The following is a 21,979-nucleotide window of genomic DNA, read 5'->3' on the forward strand; positions in this document are numbered from 1 at the left end:
GCTTTAACACGCACACTGCAGGAGCTGGAATTGTACCACCCTTCAGGTTGAGTGTGGATACACTGTATAGCAGTGGTAGGCTTAGCGTATATACTGTAGCTCAGGTGTAAATCAGGTGTTAACACAGCACTAATTTACTAAACACGCTTAAGATAATCTTGTCTTTAAAGCTCAACTGGCTGAGATCCTCATCGTCAGCTCCTGCTTCTTTGTCAGTACAACAGTCTGCTCTACAGTGGATGATGCACCACTGAAGATCGTGCATGCTGTCTTATATTCAATTTAGAGTCTGAGATACTTGAACACTCTCGCTTCAAGCGTTGATTTCCTCCAAACCTGAAGAGGAAAATCGCCTTTTCCTTCATCAGCTTTGAGGCTCTAACGCTGGCCGCATCCTCTTCACATGAAGCTGCAGAAATCTGCCCCACTGTGCATTTGACATCATAGACAAGTGAGGATAGAGAAAGATAAAGTGCTGTTGAGATTTCCCTTCAATAATGACCTTTTCACCTGATCAGCCACTGCAAGCATTCTGCATTTCAGGGTTATAAATAACAAGAGGATGATATGAAAGGAGATATTACAGGCTCTTACATCATACCTCTTTGTAAAAAATGAAGAAAAATGTTGTCTTTGATTTTAAAAAATACAGGAGGATAACTTTTATTACTTTGAATGTTATCTTTGCACAGATTTATTGCATTTACTTTGCTGAATGGAGATGTGGATGTGTGTAAACAGGGATTTAAAAGTAAAGAGTAATGTGCATTCATCTCTCATCCTGAATTAGTGTCTTCTGACTGCTGCAAAATTGTTTCTGACATCTTTTAGACTTCAAGAAGAAAATAAGTGGTATAAAAGAACAAAATCCATCCCTGCTTCTAATCACAACAAGGAGGAAAGTGTTAGAAACAGAAAGTAGAAAAAAAAGACTCAAAAAACTATCAGTAGCTGGCATCAGAGCCTGCAGTTTGCAGCGTGGTGGGAGTGGAACTGTACATTTGACTCTTCTCTGTGACAGCAGATCAATGCAACCCCAAGCACAGATAGAAATGAATTGATTGTCACCAATAAAACTCCAATTAAACAAAGGAACAAGCCTGGGAGAGAGCTCCGAGACGTGTAGCTCTCCTCTTCTCATCAGTCCTCAGGTGAGGAAAGGAGGAGGGGAGAGCAAGAGGCAGGAGAGGTAGAGAGAGAGGGAGGTCAGTGAGTGAGGTCCATTTCCTCTGAATGCTCTTGCTATCAAGGAGGAGAGGAAGTTATGGATGAATGTGAGAGTGAGAGGGCTGCTGATCAGATCAGATACCCGGTAGACAGAGAGCGAGAGCGAGAGAGAGTGAATGGAAGCGAGAAAGTGGAGATGAAGGTGCTGCCATTGATCCAGAGCTTCCTTAATGATGAAAAGAGATCGTAATTGTGGTGGCAGATGATGTATCAGGTTTCGGCGGTCGGTTCAAGAGCTCATCTGACCTTCTCTCATTTAATAAGTCAGTGTAAAGTACCTCAGCACACAGGCCTTTCTCAAATCACCCACGCACACTGTCCACGCACTTCTGCTCAATTTGTGAACTGGAGTGGAGAGTCCCATATTAGCCTCTTTAACATATGCATTGCAGAAAATTTAAACCTTTGTTATGATGGCAGTTTATGCATTCAACTGTGTGCTACGTTTATAGCATGCTATGGATAGATGTGCAGACATCTTTGCTGTCCTAATGTTGAAAATGATTCTCCTTTTCCAATCGCAGACGTTTTTATTTATCCCGTCATGTGCTGCTCGTCAGGGTCCGCATCAGTTGCATGATATAACACACACACCCTGCCACTGATTCACTATGAATCGTCCCAAATCTCTGACTTTATACATGTGTGAAAATAACTACTTAGTGCAATTCCAAACCTTGAGCTTTGAATGGTAGTGTCTTATAAAACCCTCTGGTTTGAAGGCACAAGAACAGAAGAGTTTTTTAATTACAGAAAAATAGGTTATTGATCTAACCCAAGAAAAATAAAAACTTTATTGACCAAAGTTTTAACAAGCAGGCCTTTAAAGAGGTCAATGAAAGATAACTCTACCTAACATGACATGATAACAATTTCTTAACTGAAGATAACTTACTAGAAAAACACGTAGCTTTTTTGCCTTACCTAATACACAAGGGGATGAAAAAAGGACACTCTGACTAATTTCTAAAAGGAGGTAACTATATCCTTATCTCTGCCAGCCTTTTCCCCTCGGAGCATGTGACTTTACATAGCAGCCACTTCAAATGAAAACAAAGTCACAGATTATTCATGTTGCAGAAATTTGTGTGCAAGCTTGCAAAGTTTGTTGCATGTAAGATAAATTACAAAAATGAACAAATTTTAATCAAACATGGTTTGATTATTGTTTATGTGTTGTTCACAGCACCTGACCAATACCTTATGGCAGGGTTCATACACATTTTTTCCAGCAGATTTCCATGACTTCTCTGTGACATTGAGACAGATGTTAGACCAAAAACATCTGCGATTGAATAAAAAATACAAACAAATATATGTTTAAATTTACCACATGACATGGAACATCTAACAAGTATGACGAGCATTGTCGGTTGATATAAAATAATGTATCTAACTCTGACAAGTTAGATGTTTCCTGAATCATACAGATATTTGTAAAGAAAATTAACCCCACTTTTCTAAAACTCTCAGCCTTTTTTATTATTTCCAAAACTTCTCTAAGCTCTGTAAATGTCCATTTTTGAAGTACATGCCTTTACAGGTTTTTCATGTACATTTAAACCCTGTATTGAGATTTGAGAGGGGATAATGGTGCAGTCTTCGTTGTCATGTGGTTGCAGCAATCACACCTCCCAAAACTCAGTCTGTACAGACACTTATTATACACATTTACTGCTGCACATGCATATTGCATGCCACATATTTTCCTGCATTGTGCTGCCTGGTTTGTTTGTACATTTATAGTATGAATATATTTTTTATATTGTGAATATATTGCCAAAATAAGATGTATCGCAGTTTTTTCCAACATTGTGCAGCACTAGCCAACACCCTAACATAAATAAACCCAGCAGCAGCGATAAACATAACTACAGACTGAGTTCTCTCGGTACGTGTGAGTGGAGGTTCTGATTTGAGAAAGCCCTGTCTTTCTTTTTCTCTCTCCTTCTCCGGGTATGTGTCTTGTCTCCTTTCTCTGTCGCTCACAGTCACTTGTTGTCTCATAATCTCCTCATTGAACAATCCCTACACTTCATTCTTGCATGTACTTGCAGGTAGGTTATATCTATCCCTCCTAAGCAGCAACTAAAGATGCTTTTCTGCTCATATGAACCTCCAAATGAAGTTAAAGATGATTAATGTTCCCCATTCCTAGAAAATGTACAAGATCTCCTTACACTCTCCTCAGCTCATCTCACTTCTCCACTAATAACATTTTCCTCACTATATCCCTCTATCTCCCAAGCCCTGTAATCTGATTGTTCTTCCTCTGATTGTGCTCTTATTGAGTTGTCTGTGTCATACATATGTATAAGTCCACCACAATGCTTATTCCATCTTCTGCTGTGATTCCCCGAGCATCCTGACAAACAGGAATTTCATTCCTTAATGGAGGAAACACTAATGCCCCATTGACATGCGTAGAGCTTCAATATGTGGGGAGCTTTAGACACTGAGAGCCCAAAAAAGCCACAAGAGGGAACCTAGAGTGTGACAGGTTACATCTATTTCCCTAGTAAAGTACATATTTTCACCAGCGATTTCATGTCCTCGCCGAAGTTTAACCTCATCATATTCAGATATAGGATTTTATCCTTTTAGCTCCCAGGATGGCAATATCAATCAATCTGTCCGGACGGAAATATTTTAACGACTGTGAAAGATGATGATGAAACTTTAAACAGACATTCATGATGCCCAGAGGATGAATCTTTATGATTCTTATGCACCTCTGACTTTTCCAATATGGTTCATATTGTGGCTTAAATTAAATGTCTCTACAACTGTGACAGATTTCTATGACATTTAGTGCAGACATTTACATCCCCCTCAAGAGGAACTGTGTTAACTGTTATGAACCTGTGATCTTTCATGAAAAGCGAGCATGAACATTTAAGGGTTTGGGTAAATTATTCCTCAAGCTGGTCTTCTTTTTCAATACTCCACTTGGCTCAGAGTACAGTTGTGTTTATGTACAAGCTATAAAAGTGTGCAACTTCCAGTTGGTAACACTTCCTAGCCTGCCTCTCTTATCATTTATGTTTTGGCTTTTTAACCAAGGCACTCCAGCCAGGGATTAATCATAGATCAAGGAGGCTCTAGATTGGTCGGGAGCAGTAAAATAGTTGTATCGAGACCGCACCTGTGGATCGTTTGGACAAATAATCGGTTACAGCAAGCTTCAAATCAGGCCTAAAATCAGGCCTAAAAACCGTCCAGTGTGCAGCCAGTCTAAACAATAAAAATCTTGAAATATGTACTTGCTGGAGTGTTGGCATCATAGACCATATAAAATCACAGACTGAACAACAGCTAATCTGGGTGAAGCCAAACCTTTTGAAGCTCCCCCTGGTGACTGCTGTATAGGTCTCAAAACTCACCTCCTCCTTTTTAACAGATGGACCATGGGTCAAGGTAGAAAAATTAGAACACACGTCAAATAATTTTTTCTCAATTATGCTTTCTCTAACTAAAGTTAGTTCTTATGCTGATTTATGCGCAGGTGTTCATTGTTTGGTTTTTTTAGGGGGGGGGGGGTTAAATTAGTTATTTGATATTAAAATAAGTCATAACTGACAGCTCTGCGGCCTCCTACAGTGTACTTCACAGGATTAATAGAGTAGAGGAGGAACATGAGACACAAAGGTACAAACAGTAACACAAGAGTCAGTGAACTTTCCTTCAGTGTCTGCTTTTAATCCACACAAGAAGCTGTTCTGGTGTGACGTCAGTCCCGGGGCTCCATCAGTCAGATAAGGGATCAGGCTGATGGAGCCGCCGGACTGACGCATGTTGGCTCCATCAGTGTAATATGTCAGTGCCCATCGAGGCAGTGTTTGTCCTCACATGTCACTATGGAAGGAGATGGAGGAACAGTGTCCATATTAATTAACAGTTAAGACATATAATTAGATTTTGTCTTTCATGTTGAAACACAAAATGTACTGGTAGACTTAATACATTAAAATTGTATTTAAATAAAAATAACAGTGAATGGTTAGCATTGTCATAGTGAGCATGTTAGCAAGATGTCAGTATTTGGCTTATATCCCCTCTGTTTTGTCTTATAAATAAAAGTGTCAGCAGGTAATTAGTTTTACTTTAGGTGTAAGTGATGAATAACAGTTGTTATTTCTTGAGATCCTTCCACCTGTAACCTACCAGTCTCTCAATCTGAGCTGCTTCATGTCTAATCACAGTGTCCACTGTATACCGGTGTATGTGCACCTGTGTGTGTTTAACCTCATCACCTCTTCATCACCTCAGCAACAACATCCCTCTGGCTAAAGCTCCAAAAGTTACTTCTTACTCATTGAATCCGCACTGAATAGAAGCTGAGCAGTGAGAAAAGTGTGATTTTTCAAACAGAGAATCTTCTGCTGGTTGCAGCAGCCTGATATGACCTTATAGCAAACACCCACCGTTTGGCAAAAAGTCTATAGCTTATAGATTTTATGTCAAGGTAATATATTTGATATTTCTTCTAACAAATCCTCACCCGTTAAATGGATTTACTGTCCAGTACAAAAAATATTTCATATTTATGCTAATAGCGAGTCCGTCTATTTATTGGTTTCTGTTGGCATTTTATTTCTTCCGTGCCACAAAAGAAGAGGCCTTCTCTCTAGCTCGTCTTTTTCCACTCGATCGATGTTCATTGAAGTTGCTGACTGTGTACAGTTTATTGTTCTCCCTCAGAGAGACCAAGGCCGACCTTAGACCCCGTCATGAAATCATTTCTGAGCTTCATACAGTTGACCCCGAAGGTTAGGTGGAGGTTCATGGCGTGATGTTGCCACTGAGGATGGTTAAGGATTATGATGATGGTGCTAGTTCGAGCTGTGTGCCATCAGCAGGAGGAATGATTAGGACTGCACCAGCAGAGTGTTAGCCTGACAGATGGCAACACACAGCGCTAGCTGACAGCACTGCTGACAGCGCACTCACAGGAAGTCCCTATCTTGTATGCGCTGGACACACTGTTTGTTGCTGTCCATATTTGGATGTTTCTCTGCCATCAAGTGTAGCTTATTCTTACCTGTCACTGCCGTAGCTTTCTCACATCACTAATTCACCAGCTTAAAATTTGCAAGACAACTGCATCGACCAGACTTTTCTAACTGGTAGTGATGTTGGCCAGTCCAGCCCTTTTCCTGCCTCAATCCAACCGTTTAATAGTTAATCTTGAAATTGGAAAAAAGTGTTTCAATATTCAGGCTGTAGCCCATTAATTTGGTAAAGTATGACTGTTGTCTGCACAGAAATGCAAAAGGAAGTCTCAGACAGACAATACAGAGTACCTCAATGTAAAATCAATTTGTGCTTACCCAAAGCCAAATTTTACATTCTCCTTCATTCAGCTTTAGGTGCTCTCTAATACCCTCAAGGTGTTTCTGTGCTCTTATTTCATATCATATGCATTGTGTATTCTGCGGAACATGATCATTTGTGGTTGGGATTAGTGTGTGCTGTTGTTCATTAGTGATTAGTAATACTATTGTAAATATAGATAATATAGTAATACTATTGTAAATATAGATAAATGTGTGCAACTTTCCGGTTCAAGACAAACTTCCCCACAGGGGAAGTGTACTATGTTGTATTGTATATTTTCATTTTGAAGAATACTGTATAATACCCTAACCTACTGTACCATATCAAACCTTACAGTAACATACTGAACAGTATTTCGCTGTATCATCCTGTATTATAGCATATCCTACTGTAGAGTATGGAACCATACAATACTGTATCCTATTGACTGGTCTTGTACTATAATGAACTGTGCATTACCTTATCATACAGCACAGTATGGGTCCAGTCAAAACTGTATCATATGGTATCATACTGTACCATACCTTTTTTACCACACTATACAGAACAACACCGTATTGTATCATATTGTATTCTACAGTATCATATCCTGCCTGGTCATATTGTCTTGTATCGGATCACATCACATCACATCATATCGTATTGTATCATATCGTATCGTATCGTATCGTATCGTTTCGTACTGTATCGTATCGTATCGTATAATATCATATCGTACCGCTTACTATACCTTACCTTTCCCTACAGCAGTGGTTCTCAACATTTTGCAAAAGTTATATTGTAAGTGTTTGTGACCCCATCCCCGTCTAGCCCCAATACACACTGTGTGATGATCCCACGATGGCCCTGAGCCAGAGCCATCATATGCAGCTGTCATGTAGCAAACACATTGCCTGTCTAAAATAGAACTTAATCAATTTATGACACTGGTACTGGCGATGTCATGTAAAAATCACTTCCCCGTCAAAAATATGTTTTGATATGTAATTTATTTTCATCCAAAACCATCTGTTGACCCTTAGAAATAAGCTTGCTAGCTCCATTGAAGAAGGGATTCCAAGGCTGAGAATCACTACCCTTTTATACCATACAGAACCATAACATATTGTGTTGTGTAGTTTTGTATGGTATCGTATCTTGTTATACCGTGCCGTATGGTATGGTATGTGATTGGATCTTATCCCTTAATGATAACAACATTGTGTTTATTTAACACGCTTGTTGAATTGAAGGTCATGTGAATTTCAAACATAAAATCTCTGACACAGATCACACTAATGTCCCGCGTTGTGGCATGTTACTGAGTTTTAAATCAGGCTTTACTTAAAAACTTGTTGAAATACTGTAGCTTTGCATCTTGCCTCTTGCCATGGCAGCAAATCCAGTAAGGGCCTGTTAAAAATCTTCATTGGGTCATTATCTCAGTCACAGGTCATTTATCAACACCTTTCTTTTCTTACTAATTCATTCCCTTTGGTGGTCAATAAACTCTCAGTTATTTTCCCCTCAATCAATCTACTTAGAAACCAGCTCTGCGGGTATGTTAATGAATGGCCAAAAGACATAGATGCATTAATTGAATGACTGAATACATTAGACGTGGTATTGAGCGCTTCACTGTTGCAATATGGAGTTATTATTAGGTTCAGTGATTGATGAAAGATGAGGAGGGCTTTGGCACAAACCTGTCGGTTCCACTGCCCTGCATACCAGTGAAGGAATGAGACAGAAACATGAGTAGACACAAAGATCTGATCCTGTGCTTGTTTGTGAAATGCCGTCTTCATTTATTTCTTGTTTGGCTTGTTTATCCGCTCCAGGAGCAGTTTTAAACTCCATCCAAATGCATCCTCGGGGGGGGAAGCACATGTAACCCCTCTGAATAGTTGTAATACTTCTCACTGTCACTTCATGACAGCTCCAAGCATGAAGTTTTTATGTGTGGAGATGCATCTGTGCGTGTGTGTTTTAAAAGTGCATGTGTGTGTGTGTACATGTATGCATATGGATGGGAGCATGGCAGTGATGTGATTGATGAGACATGAAAGAGAGCAGAAGAAGATTTCCAGTCAATCAGCCCTGTGAATAAGCACCTCGGCTGTGGATTAAAGGCAGAAAGCTGTCTGAACTAACAAAGGCTCACATCCATTACCTTACATGCAGAGTTGTTTATATCCCCGGAACAACACTGACAACAAAATTAAAGTGTGTTAACAAAAATAGAAGGTTTTGTTTTCCTGGACTCAAGAGATGAAACACAGCAACATCTAACAATTTAGATGCTGGAGGAAACAACACTTTAGGGGTAGAAAGATCCCCAAGGCACAGCGAACTGTACAACATTTGAGATTATAAAAATGTTGGTAAAATACAGTGGAGCATGGATTTGTTGATACAGTATGACTAGACCAGTGTTGATGTAAATTTCTGGATAATGTAGCCTCTTTAGCATTGCTTTAAGGTAAAACGGCCTAGTAAGAGTTGGTAGAAGGTTGGTAGTTAAGAAAGGTGGCTGATATTACATCTGCTGATTATTTAATGTCTGTGACCAAGGTGTAAAACCTGGCTGGCCCTAACTGACTTGGGCCCTAGGCAAGATTTTATCAGGTGCCCCTGGTATTATAACCAACTCCAACAATCACAACACATATACACTGAAAGACAACTGATATCCAGCTTTATGTTTTACAGGTTTCCTTTGTTTTAAAATAAAAATGACCTTTATAAGAACATTTATAAAATGGTAATATATAGCAGGAAAATAATAGAATTTCAAAATGCATAATGTAATAGTAGTAGAATTTATTCAGTCATATAACACAATAGTTTTCACAGCGCAGACACTTTCAACAAAGCAACAGTCATGTATTAAGTGTTGAGTGAAAAGGAAGAAGCAAAATGCTTATTTAAGCGTAGCCTACATTTTCTATATAATTAAGCTAACAGCTTCCAAAGTGCAAAGAAAACAACAACAAAACAAAAACAGGTAAATCATGAACAGACTTCAAAAACTGCTTTGCATACCATTATTTTTAAAAGCAAAAGTGAATCACTAGCTTTCAAATGATTACTGGCATCATTCTGCAATTTAATCCAAAATTAAATTAGATAAAACAAAATTGTTTTTCCTTTATCTTAAAATTTTCTTCCTTACTCATTTAGCTGCGCCCCCCTATGGATGGCCGGTGCCCCTAGCATTTGCCTATACTGCCTATGCCACGGGCCGGCCCTGCCCTGGAGTTGTTGTGCATGCCAGGCACAGATGTTGAGCATGCCAGCAAATTTAATACGATTTTAATCCCATATTAAATGCAATTTACTGGGTTAAATTCTTTGTCAGATTTGTTGTTGTTTGGTGTTCAACAATCGAACCCGATCAGTAATATGATTTCTCACAAAGTAGTACTGAACAACTTACTTAAAGCTCTTATGTGAACTTTTGGTCTTTGTCAATTTGAGAGGGTCCCCTTCCATGGAGGCCGCCATCTTGCACTGCCATGTTTCTACCATAGAAAAAATGGACAAACTAGTAACATTTAGGATTTTGTATTTAGCAAGTGGCTGCGCAAAAATGCACAGGCCGGAAGACGAAGAAGAAGTGAGGGGTTGTTGTTGTACACAAAATAATTAATATTTATAAACTTTGTGATTGTGAAAACTTGACAAATGTAGGATGATACATACCATACATTACAAAAGCTTCTTGTCCTTGAAGGCCACTGTTGCACAAGCGAGCGTTTCAACCTTGAATCGGACCGCTATAAATCCCTAGATATTCTTATTTCTACACACTCGAATTTTATATCTTCTCATCCTGCTGACTTTTGAAAGTCATATGTTCTTAGTAAATATTTAATGTGGGTTGTGTCTTCAGCTGCTCCGCTTACACCTAACCCCAGCACTGCTTTCAGAAATTAAAAATCACAATATGGAAATCGTATATCTTGTTACTAAAAGAGTTTTTTGCTTTTAAATATCACAAAGAGGCGTCAATATTCATTTCAGTGTTTCAGAACTGCACAAAATCCTTACATAAGCTTTAGTTATGTATATATATATTAAGCACCTACAAAGTACTTGAATGAAGAATTTAAAAGTTTAGAAGTAGTGCTGATTAGAGTATGTTGTGAAAGTATCAAATCTCCCAAAGTTATTTTCTCCCCATTAACATGTTTTTAAATAATTGTTTTGAATATTGATGTTGCTATTTTCTTGGCTACAGAAGTATACCTAAAAGTCAACTTTATAAGCCTTTGTTCCATTTTTTAAGTTCTTCTTTCTCTCTGTTCTCTTTTCCTCCAGGTCCAAGGGTTGGAGAAGCAGGTGGATTTCTCAGACTTGGGCCCGGTGGGGTCCGTGATGAAGACTCTTCCATATGGCATGGGTGGTGGCGCAGCAGGGGGAACGACAGGGGGAGTAGTTAAGCCACCATACCAAACACGCATCTTCTCCACTTCCATCGACCAGACACCCATGAAATCCAAGCCTCCCACCTACAGTTTCTTTAATCCCTACGACCCATCCCGGAACCAGTCCCTACTTCTTGACCAGACAGGATACCGCTCCAAGCGCAAGCCCTCTCTAAAGACCGCCATGAAGACCAAGAAGATCTTCGGTTGGGGGGACTTCTACTTCAACGTCAAGACCATGAAGTTCAGCTTGTTGGTCACGGGAAAGATTGTGGACCACATCAACGGGACGTTTACCGTTTACTTCCGCCACAACTCATCCAGCCTGGGGAACGTGTCGGTCAGCATTGTGCCGCCAACTAAAGTGGTGGAGTTTGAGGTCCTCCAGCAGCAGCAGCTTCACCCTCACACCCAGCAGGAAGTCCAGATTCAGAATAACCATCAGTCCACCATCGACCCCAAAGAAACAAAGACCTTTAACTGTCGGGTGGAGTACGAGAAAACCAACAGATCCAAGAAGCCCAAACCCTGCCTGTATGACCCGTCTCAGACCTGCTTCACAGAGCACACCCAGTCCCATGCCGCCTGGCTCTGTGCCAAACCCTTCAAGGTGATCTGTATCTTCATCTCTTTCTTTAGCATCGACTACAAGCTAGTTCAGAAAGTGTGTCCGGACTACAACTTCCAAAGCGAGCACCCTTACTTTGGATAAGTGTGTGAGACTGAACTGATAAGGGCAAAAGAAGAGACTATATTAATGACTACAATGATGATTATTATAATGGAAATGATAGTCATATTGATTACAAAGAAGAAGCAGGGGACAGTTTTTCGCCTCTGAACTGCTGTGAATTGTGGATTTAAATCAAGTATAATCAGAGTTAAGGATGGTTAGAATATTGCAGATTTTTCTGACTTACTTTCCTACTTTGTATTTGTTTCCCTCTGTTTTAATTTAATTTTTCTTTCTGTAAATATTGTACTCAACCTCAGCACTCCTACAGTTTTTAGATATTTGTTTCTTAGTGTTATTACTTTTTTGCATTTGAGGGACTTGGTTGAAAACAGCTGGGATCAGAGCTATGCGCTCTGAGGTGACTGTGCCCTGCCACTACTGTATGGCAGACCTAATGTTCTGGTAGACTGACTGTTAATCATCCTCTCAGCTCTACGTTGCAAACCCTGGATATAAGAGAGTTATATGTATGAGAAATGCTATGCTGGATATGCATACAATATACTGTATGAAAAAGCACATTAAAATCTCTTAAACTGTCTGTCTTTTTACTGTAGTGTGAATGTGTTTTTCGTAGCTAGAAGCACAGAGGGCACAAGCCGTGCAGCATATTCGCGCTATCTATCTCATTCAGCTCGGAAACCATAATGAATAAAGTTACATTTCACTCTGATTGGGAATTCATGCCCAAGCTCTCTGTGAAGATATGTAAGTTTAATTTTCTTGAATATATTGAAGGAAAGTTGGTTATGGATTCAATTATAACATGAAAACCAACCGTGAAACATTCTTCAGATGATGGGTGGTGTTTGACTCCTTTTGAGGACGTCTGTATTTATGCTAATGGAATACAAGAGAGGTATCATTTTTGATCACATTTACCCCGAAACTGAAAATAACTATTGTATTGGAGGTAAAACTGCTGACAGATTTTTGCTTGTTTGATCGTTCAAGTAGGGAAAATATTCGACATCTGGGCAAACATTTTTCAGGTGTACCTAAACCTCCAGGTGGCTCTCTCTCATTTTATTGACTGCTGTATTTACTGCTGCCACTGTTATCATCTCAGCTGCTTAATATTTACTTAGCCACTTCTTTCTTTAAGAGCTCAGAGATAGGTGAAGCGGGATAGCTTCTCTATTACTACAAAAACATGCATCTGGATTAGAGGTTAAATCAACTCCACCACCTCTTTCAGGATTAAAAAGAAACAAACAATCCTCACACTCCACCGCCTCTCTCTGAGTGTTTCTCTTCTTCCTTGCTCTAAAACTCCCTTTTTTCTCCCTCAGTGCAGTCGTTGGCTCTGTGCTCTCCACACTTTTGATGTGACGATAATGGTGCTCAGAATTTCATTAGAAAACACACAGTCAATGCTAATTGAATCTTCATTTCAACCCTGCTCGATACCCTATTATGCTTGTGATCAATTACAGCGGGATGGAGGTCCGGGGAGGTCCATGTATCTTACACAAGTTGCTGCAGACAGTCCGGACACAGAGATTGATGGAGGCGCAGAGACCTAGATTCCTCTGAGTTCTGCTCTTTGTTACACAGATTCTCTACAGTGGTTTGGTGAAGGATCACCCGGCTGGTTGTTTAGGATGGATCCTAATGTAATCTGATCATTTGGGTGTGGATACACATCTAATGCATGTTTCTGTGGGTGGGTGTGATAATCTTTATTATACCCGTGTTTATCTAGGTCCAATTCCTATAATTTCAATTAAAACACTTCCCCTTAATGTATGCATATTTCCCATTTACTGGTTGCTTATGAGCATGCACTTTGGTTGCATATTTGCTCTTTATTAGTCATCATACCTTATTTTGCATGAACATAGTCTACATTTACTATGCCATTAGCTTAAGAGTTTTCTGTCTATAATGCCAAAGTTACTACCTTATAGTTGGTAATGAAGTTGTGCTTCACCAAGTACTGATTCAGACATAAATAACTATTAATAAGCAGTAAGGAATTAGGGAAATATTTTTTAATGACTAATAAATATATATTTTACTACTAAAATGCATGCTAACAAGCAACTAATTAATTGGTAATATGTGTATGTTTACTAAAACAACTCATAATCATAACAGATAATTCAACCCAAAATGAGAATATGTGTAATGTGTAATGACAGCTGCACCTTTGGGATATTCAGCCTAATAAGTGGAAATTGGACCATAATTGTTTTGGGCAAACATCCAATTTCAGGAGCCTTTATAGAAAAGGCCGGTCTGTGGTCGACATTTTCTATAAAGAATATAGAAACAATTCACACATTCAGAAATAGACACATTGGTATATTTAAAGCTTCCATGCATCCATTGTCCACATTGCCAATTTTTTTTTTCGGGTCCCAGTCAGCGGGAGATGATCTCAGCAGTAGTCAGTACATGAGAAGTGGGGCACATTAAGGATGGGTCACCAGCATCACAGAGCTTGATTAAAGAGAAAAGAACAAACAGCTAGAGCTCACTGTCACAGACAACTGTAGATGACTAAGAATAAGCACGTCTTTGGATTAGGACTGTCATGATATCAGATTTTTTTTCCTGTCGATTACTGTGGCCAAAAACAATCATGATAACTATATCATCGCAATATTTATAGAAAACATAAGGGTGAAAAAATCAGTGGAGAGTGGCAAGACATTGATGGAATGACATGTTACTTCATAGAATATACAAACAAACAGAATTTATAATGACACGTCTTCATCCACTTCTAATGATGTTCAAAGCTAATGATGTTTCATCCACGTCACCAGCTCTGTGACAGAAACATCTAATTAGACAATTATGCAATGCATGTTGTCCACAAACACCCAATCTTTTTCGCAAAAAAACTTCTAAACCTGGTGATAAAACTTTTTGCTGTGTAGGTTGAGTTACTTCCTATCATCTGTTACCTCCTCCAACATGATTTTTGCTGCTGCAGAACACTGTGGCCAGCTAGATAGCTGAGTCTTCTTCTACTTCTGCAGCTTCAACCTGCTGGTTGCAATCAGACTAAGAACCACTACTGCCCCCTACTATGAACAAATAAGTAACGCAACATTAATGTATGCTCATTTACAGAACTATATCAGTATTTAATTTTTTTTAAAAGACTGTTACTGCCAATACTAATATATTGTGACAGCCCTACTTTGGACTGTGGAAGGAAGCCAGAGTCTTTTAAGGGAACACAAGCACTCAACTCAGACAGGCCCAGGACTCAAATCAGCAACCCTCCCTGTCAGGTGACTGCACTCAATATTGCAACACCATGCAGCCCATTGAAACGTTATCAGTACTGTTCCAGAAATGTTCTTGTCATTTATTCATAAATTTTCTCTACAGCAGATTATTCAGTGTGACAAGTAGTAACTTTTCATAATGATTTCTGTACTGTTTGTGCTAAGGATTTAGTTCCAACATCAAATCGTACAGCTAGTTTACTTTTCTGTATGCTAACACCGTGTTTCAGTAATTTTCATGGAATTCTTTGAAGTTTCAAAATGTATAATGGGGTGCCACTGGGAGAATGTTTGAAGGCTGATAACTTAATAAAACTACAAATGCTGAAGTGTTCCAACTGGATGGTGCCCTATCTGAAAATGCTCAACATATTGAAAAGTGTTACTCAAAGCATTACCATTACGGTCAGTTGTAAGATGGTTTAGATATTGACTAATAGCTCACAAGCTGATAGGTGTATCTACACAAAACTTACAGTCTCTTCCTTCCTCAAATGTGGTCAGTCCATCACTCTGTTTTTCAAAACAGTGAAAATCGAGTAAAATCTAAAACTCAAGAAGTCAAGAAGCACTCAAATATTATTTACAATTAATTTGAATTTGGTTTTGAGTGTCAACTAATCTCACTATTAGTAAATAGGAGAAAGATGATAAGTAATACAGGTAAGAGAATAACTGGAAAGGGATGTGGTAAATGTATTCAATGATTTAAGACATGCTGTGAATCCAAATACCAATTCATAACTCCAGTCTTTTGTTCTCATGCTACTGTCTACTTTTTTCTTCATTGCCATTTTCGTGATCTGTTTTTTTTTTTTTACATTAATATTTTCTTGTCTTTTGTTAGACTTGACAAGAAACTTTAGGCTCTATATTACTGGGATTGATTTATTCACAGATTTATGTTCTTTTAAAGAGGCAAAAAAATGTATACTTTATCAAATAATTAACAAACTTATTTGTAACAAAAAACACTTGTCCACAACATAGACTGAGCCTCCTAGCCAACACCTGCAGTGTTCCTGCAGGCAGCTGTGCCTCTCATTGGAAGACTAGTAATCTCAATATCTTCAAAATTGCCGCGTTAGAAAAAAATTCACCCCCCTCACAGTGAGAGCACATCGAAAAATTAGCTATTCAGACTACACTCATCTTTTGTACCAGGCTGTAAACATCTGTATTTCTGCTGCAAAGATCGTCTTTTTCCCATTCATGTGTATGTGACTTCCGGTACTTCCGGAGCCAGCCTCAAGCGGATCCTTGATGAACTGCAGCTTTTAACACTTCTGCATTGACTCATATTTTTAGATCGGAGGTTGCCGCTTGGTCTACAACAGAAAAATCCATATTTTACATCAGTGCATAAGTAATTATAATTGAAGACTAATATAGATAATAGTCTAACACTTGTCAGACATAGACTGTATAACAAAGGTTGTCAGACCAGTTTTTCTGTGTTAATTAGTTTACTTTTAATAAATAAATCCATATGCCTGATTGTAGGCGCTATTTGTTTATTTTTTGTATTTAGTTGTTTTTTTATTTTAGAATTAATAAGTAGATGTAGTTGTTTGATTTATCCAAACTTTTCTTTTTATAATTAATTTTAGTTCGATTTTGGGGATATATTTTTGCTAGTTATTTGTTTAGTATATTTAAATTGTTTTGAATATTTAGTTCTTATTGCGTTTGTTTTGTTTGTATGGTGATTAAGGACTGTGGGCACCTGAGTTTATCTAGATTGGTAGGCAGCAGAAGGCCAGCATGCCCCTGGGTGGGCCTATGGTTGTTTACCAGAGCAAGAGAGGCAGCAGGAGCTGTGATTTTTCTTTGTTCCTTTTGTTTGCTTTATTGCCATCAAAATAAACCTTTCGAAACAGCTGAAATTTTGCATGGACATTGGACTTTGTTTTGCCTGCGTACATCACATCCCCTCGATGCAGCAGTGACCCTTTGATTATGTTTGGTTAAAGTTTGAGTTGTGATATTTTGTGATAGTGATACTGCTATATTTTCACAGCATTATATTAAGTGTTGGACAAAGTGCACATCTTCATTACTTAAGTCAAAGTATAGCTCCTCCTGGTCAAATATTACTCCAATACAAGTGAAAGTTGTTCCATCAAATTATCACTTGAGTTAAAGTACTAAAGTATCTGATTTTAAAAATACATAGGTATTCAAAGTACTTCTTAAAAAAATCTAAAAACTTTGTATTTTCACAAAGCAGGAGTGCAGTCAAGAATACATAGAAGTACATTCTGTTACATTATGTTTATCTAGAAACCATTACTTGAAATCTCTAAAAACTATACCGTGGAATAAAAACAGCAACTAAGTTACTCCAAGCACAGACAACTTAGTTGAAATGTTCATCTGGAATTAAACAAATGTTACGTAGCTCAACACACTTTCTCAGGTTGGACTGTGAGTATTTGTATGTTTGGGCACAGTGGGAAACAGGGAGGACATTTTATACAATACGTATCATTCTTCATTTCAAAAACCTCTAACATGCGCTGAAGATATGGCCATGGGAGAGAATTATAGCCATCATTACCACCTCTAAATGAACTGCCTGATCTGTGTGAAATCTGCTCTGTGTTTGCTCCACGTTCAACCATGGAAACGCAAGATATACAGGTACGGCTAAACCACTGAGACAAACAGAACTACACAAACAAATTTTACTGTCTTAGGGATCAGATTTCACAAAAGAGAAGGAAATTCATGAGCTGACTTCAAAGCAAAAGTAGTAACTACAGCATTGATAGAAATGTAGTGGAGTAAAATTAATAAGTTTCCTCAAAAAAGAATACCCAAGTAAAGTACAGATAGTCGAAAAATGTACTTAAGTACAGTACTCAAGTAAATGTACTGTTACTGTCCACCACTGATTTTATTAAGCTGACATTTTTAAAATAAGGGCAAAGATGTTGAGAATTTTAAATACACATTTTCACAATAAAAGTATTGAATAGAATAACGGATCAGTGAGGGCTGTTTCTCTCACTATAGGCATGTTATAAGTTCAGCGAATTACTGATTTACGTGGCTGTGTGAATTCTACACAATCAACTACGTTTCCCAGCAGCCTCTGCGGTAGCTTTAACGTAACCAGCCGTTGCCATCAACTTCAAACAGCCCTTTCCGAGTCTGTCAGCAGTGTGTCGCCTGGCTGTGCTGCTTCTCCCTACGGCCCCACAACTGGAAACATGCTGTCCTTCGCTTTGAGACGACTCACACGGGTAAGTTTGTGATAGAGCTCAATATCTGTGTCACGTATTCTTTCATGAGTTGCGCAACTTGCCTGGCGTTTATTTACAAGTGGAAGTGTTAGCTAGCCTAACGTCAGTGTTGCTCAATACTAAGGTTCAGTCGCGTTTGGGGGTTAAGTTTCCGCAAGATGTGGTGTTTTCATTTGATAAAAGGATATTTAAAAAGAAGGATATTTGTCCTGTTGGCACTGTATTCTGAAACCCTGACGCTTGTTTGTTAGCTGTTAAGCTAGCAGTGTCAGTGCATGTTACATAGCTGCTGCTGTGTCCACGTAATGATGCAACAGCGACTGCTCAGTTTCATCATGTGGGAGGAAGACTGCAAGAAACAACACGAACCACCACGTGAAGCAGTCGATCTCTATTTAGTTACGCCTTTTGGTTTACCTGTGTCAAGTGTGATGAAATACAGCTTTGCACTTATTTAGTATATTTATAGTTATTTAGTTCTATGTTATATACACACTCTGTTTTGAACGAACAGGGGTGACTTGGAGTCAAACTAAAAGCTGCAGTCATGGTCCAGATAACGGAAGAGATACAGATAACGTAAGAGAAAGTTACATACAAAGATATATTATTAACTAGTCAGGGGTCCAGCACCCAATAACGTCCAAAGTGCAAAATAACACTGAAGGTGCTCCAAGAAAATATTAACCTCCTACTTTGAGATACTGATATAACAGATAAGGCTTTATTTTACTCAGACTTTAAGCAAAAGTCTGTGTTGCAGCTGAGTCAGCAAGACGGCTAATACTTAGGGGAAGCCATAAGGGCCATGTGTTATTTTCCTGATATGATATTATCCCGATCCTCCTGATTATCCTCTAAGATCAATGTTCAGGTTGTTCATACTCTCAGCTGCTAGTTTGAGGTGGACATCTATGATACATAGGGTTGCAAAGGGGTGGAAAAGTTCCGGAAAGTTTCCGGTAAATTTCAATGGGAAGTTAAGTTCGGGAATTTTGGAAATATTCCAAATTGGAAACTTTCCATGGGAATTATGGGAATTTATGGGAATTAACTGGGAATTCAGGGTAATTTAATGGAAAGGTAACATATTCAAGCATAAATATGTTTTGTTATAAGCAGACGTCCATCCAAAATAATCCAATTAAAACAGATTTATTTGTGAGTAGAACTTTATCAAGTGTTACAAAATGTATTGAACAATCAATTATTTCATTGAAGAAGAAAAACATGAAGGTTGAGTTAAATTTTACTCATCCCCCAAACCAACCCATTCCAAAATTAGCAAAAATGCCTTCCCAACAAAGTCCCATTAGAAATGTGAAATGAAAAGAGCCACTCTCCCTCCAAAAAAAGTCCCATTCAACATGCAAATAAAAAAAGCATCTTTCCTCCAGCTTCTCAAGCCTAGCCTCTGCATTTTTGCTAAACCCTTTCAGGCAATGGGCTTTTCCTGGGTCTCATCAGAATCCTCCATGTCCACTTCCTCTTCAGTGTCACAGTCCAGCCTTGTTGAGGATGGCTCTGCATAGATATTCAACTGTACTAGCATGAAATCTGGTTGTTTTAGTCAGGATTATGGTAAAATATATTTTCTCCAACTATATTTCAGTTCCTTATTAAGAGCCACTTTGAAACTTCCCAGAATTTTGCAACCCTAATGATACGATATTAATATTTAGTCTACTTGAGCAGAAAAGATGGTGTTTGGAAAAAATACTTTTGGTGTAACGCATTTCAGTTATATAACAACTCGCACCAGATAAGGCCATGAAATGCTAAATAAACACCCTGTAAACTTGTTCCAACAAAACTAGTCCAGGCAGATTTGTTAGGCCAACCCAACTGAAATATACATGCAGAAAAAAACGACATACAGAATAGATTATATATTATTCATGACAGACAAATTAATCAAGAATCAGGAAAGCTATATTGCCAAGTGATGATTGGAACACCGGTACTTAACAACACGACAGTAGGGACAATAAATATAGAAACCTAATTATAAAAATTCTAAGTAAAAATACTTTCTTTACAAAGAAGTATAAAAGTACTATGTAAAGACATAAATAAATACATTTGTCTAAGCCAGATTGCAAATTTTAGCAGATGACTATAATAATAAATACAATTACATTACAATTACAAAATACATCAACGTGTAAGTAACTTCTTTGGTGATCACCTTTGTGCATTACAATAAAAGACTATAAATTATAGTACATTATTATAATGTACTATGATAATGAATCTCCTGATATATTTTTTTTGTTCTTAAAATCTTCCTTCATATGTTTTGAGAATAATTAGTCACCTTGTCATCTCATTTTAAAATTGGTTAAAAGTGTTAGAATTTAAGATCTCTGTATCAATCCACTCGTTTAATTAGAAGAGGAATCAAGATGATGGAGGTGTTCAAAAATGTGATTGATGGATATTAATAGCTTAATGTTTTACTTCATGAAATTACCTATTTCTGAGCTGATGTGAATTTCATGTGATATTTCAAAAAAACAGGCTATTCCAAGTCTGTGCGGGAATCATGTGGCCTGTGTTAAGACCTAGATTTCGAAGTCCCTGTTAGTGTGTTTGAACTTTAATATTGTACGCATGATTCACATGCATGCATGCGGTTCCTATTGGTCCTAATTGTTTGAGTGTGTATCTTCATTGACTTTTTAAGGGACTCACATGACTCCATAACTCTTTTGGTTGAGGCGTGGTGTGTCCTCACGGTGAAAGATGTCAGTCAGTAAGGAAGCACTCATTCCTTTTCTTCAACTGGATAGTGGGGATAGGCTTGAAGATGGTTAACAGTGAGCAAAATTGGGGTGCCGTTACCCTTGCAGTTTAAATGCATGCCCCATTTACAGAGACTACAGAGGTGCTGTGATAATTATTAAAATCTATATAAACCACTTAATTGACATTACCTGGAAAGTGATTGAAGGCAGGAGGCTGTGAGGGTTTAAAACTGTAGAACTGGGAATGGGACAGCACTTTGACTTCTCACATAACCTGCATGACGTCACGTAGCTCACCTAAGCGGTGTTAGGAATTTTAACTGCACAATTTTGACTTTCCTCAAATTCTAGGCGCTTAAGGACCGACTGACTGATAGCCATGTGATCCAGGCTCTCACCGTACAGACTGCTTAACTACAACTATATATGTATATATATGTATATATGTATATATATATATGTGTGTGATGAGAAATAGATTTTGGCTGATTTTGGCTTTTTTTTTTACATTTATACTTACAGGCAAACTTTTTCTAACGGCAGCATTGGTTGTACCCTCCATGCTTCTTGTTTACCTTCACACTTTTTAAATTTCATGTTACGGTGTTTGTTTTCTCTTCCATGCTTGCGGGCTTCCCCTGGGAATCCTGTGTTTCACGTCACAATGCTAAGAACTCTGGGTAATCCCCTTATGCTAAGTCTGCAAAAATGCCCACTTGTGGAAAGGAGGCATAAAGGGCTCAAAAAGTCTGTGAGAGATCCCTGACTCACTTGAAGATTTGACAGTCGGACAGCCCTAAGCCCTCACGGACTTAGCGGGAATGCGCCTCAAAGTCAGTGTGAGTGTGGACATTGAGATTGGGTCTATAGTCCTCATTGTGGAGGTTGTGGGTTCAACTCCTGGCCCAAACCATTTGCTGTGTTTCTTCCCCCACTGTCTTCTCCCCACATTTCCTGTCTCTCTTTTGCTGTGCTGTCAAATAAAGGCAAAAATATAACTTAAAAATAATCAAAACATTTGCAAAACTCT

At 38.4% G+C, this 21,979-nt stretch overlaps 2 protein-coding genes across 6 annotated transcripts in view; both read left to right on the plus strand.

Moving 5' to 3' along the window:
* The window catches only part of LOC117829752 (neurexophilin-4), a 165,675-nt gene extending 153,425 nt beyond the window's left edge, over positions 1-12,250 (plus strand). For all 5 annotated transcript variants that reach the window (XM_034707599.1, XM_034707525.1, XM_034707691.1 and 2 more), the window contains one exon: positions 10,867-12,250. In XM_034707599.1, the coding sequence (XP_034563490.1) occupies positions 10,867-11,685 (819 nt within the window). In that variant the 3' untranslated portion in view covers positions 11,686-12,250. The remainder of the gene's footprint in view (positions 1-10,866) is intronic.
* A 5,822-nt stretch (positions 12,251-18,072) lies between these two features.
* shmt2 (serine hydroxymethyltransferase 2 (mitochondrial)) overlaps positions 18,073-21,979 on the plus strand; it is a 28,288-nt gene continuing 24,381 nt past the window's right edge. Inside the window, exon 1 of the mRNA XM_034682405.1 lies at positions 18,073-18,202. Within this exon, the coding sequence (XP_034538296.1) occupies positions 18,170-18,202 (33 nt within the window). The 5' untranslated portion in view covers positions 18,073-18,169. The remainder of the gene's footprint in view (positions 18,203-21,979) is intronic.

Source organism: Notolabrus celidotus, chromosome 1, assembly GCF_009762535.1.
Source record: "Notolabrus celidotus isolate fNotCel1 chromosome 1, fNotCel1.pri, whole genome shotgun sequence".
Classification (NCBI taxonomy): domain Eukaryota; kingdom Metazoa; phylum Chordata; class Actinopteri; order Labriformes; family Labridae; genus Notolabrus; species Notolabrus celidotus.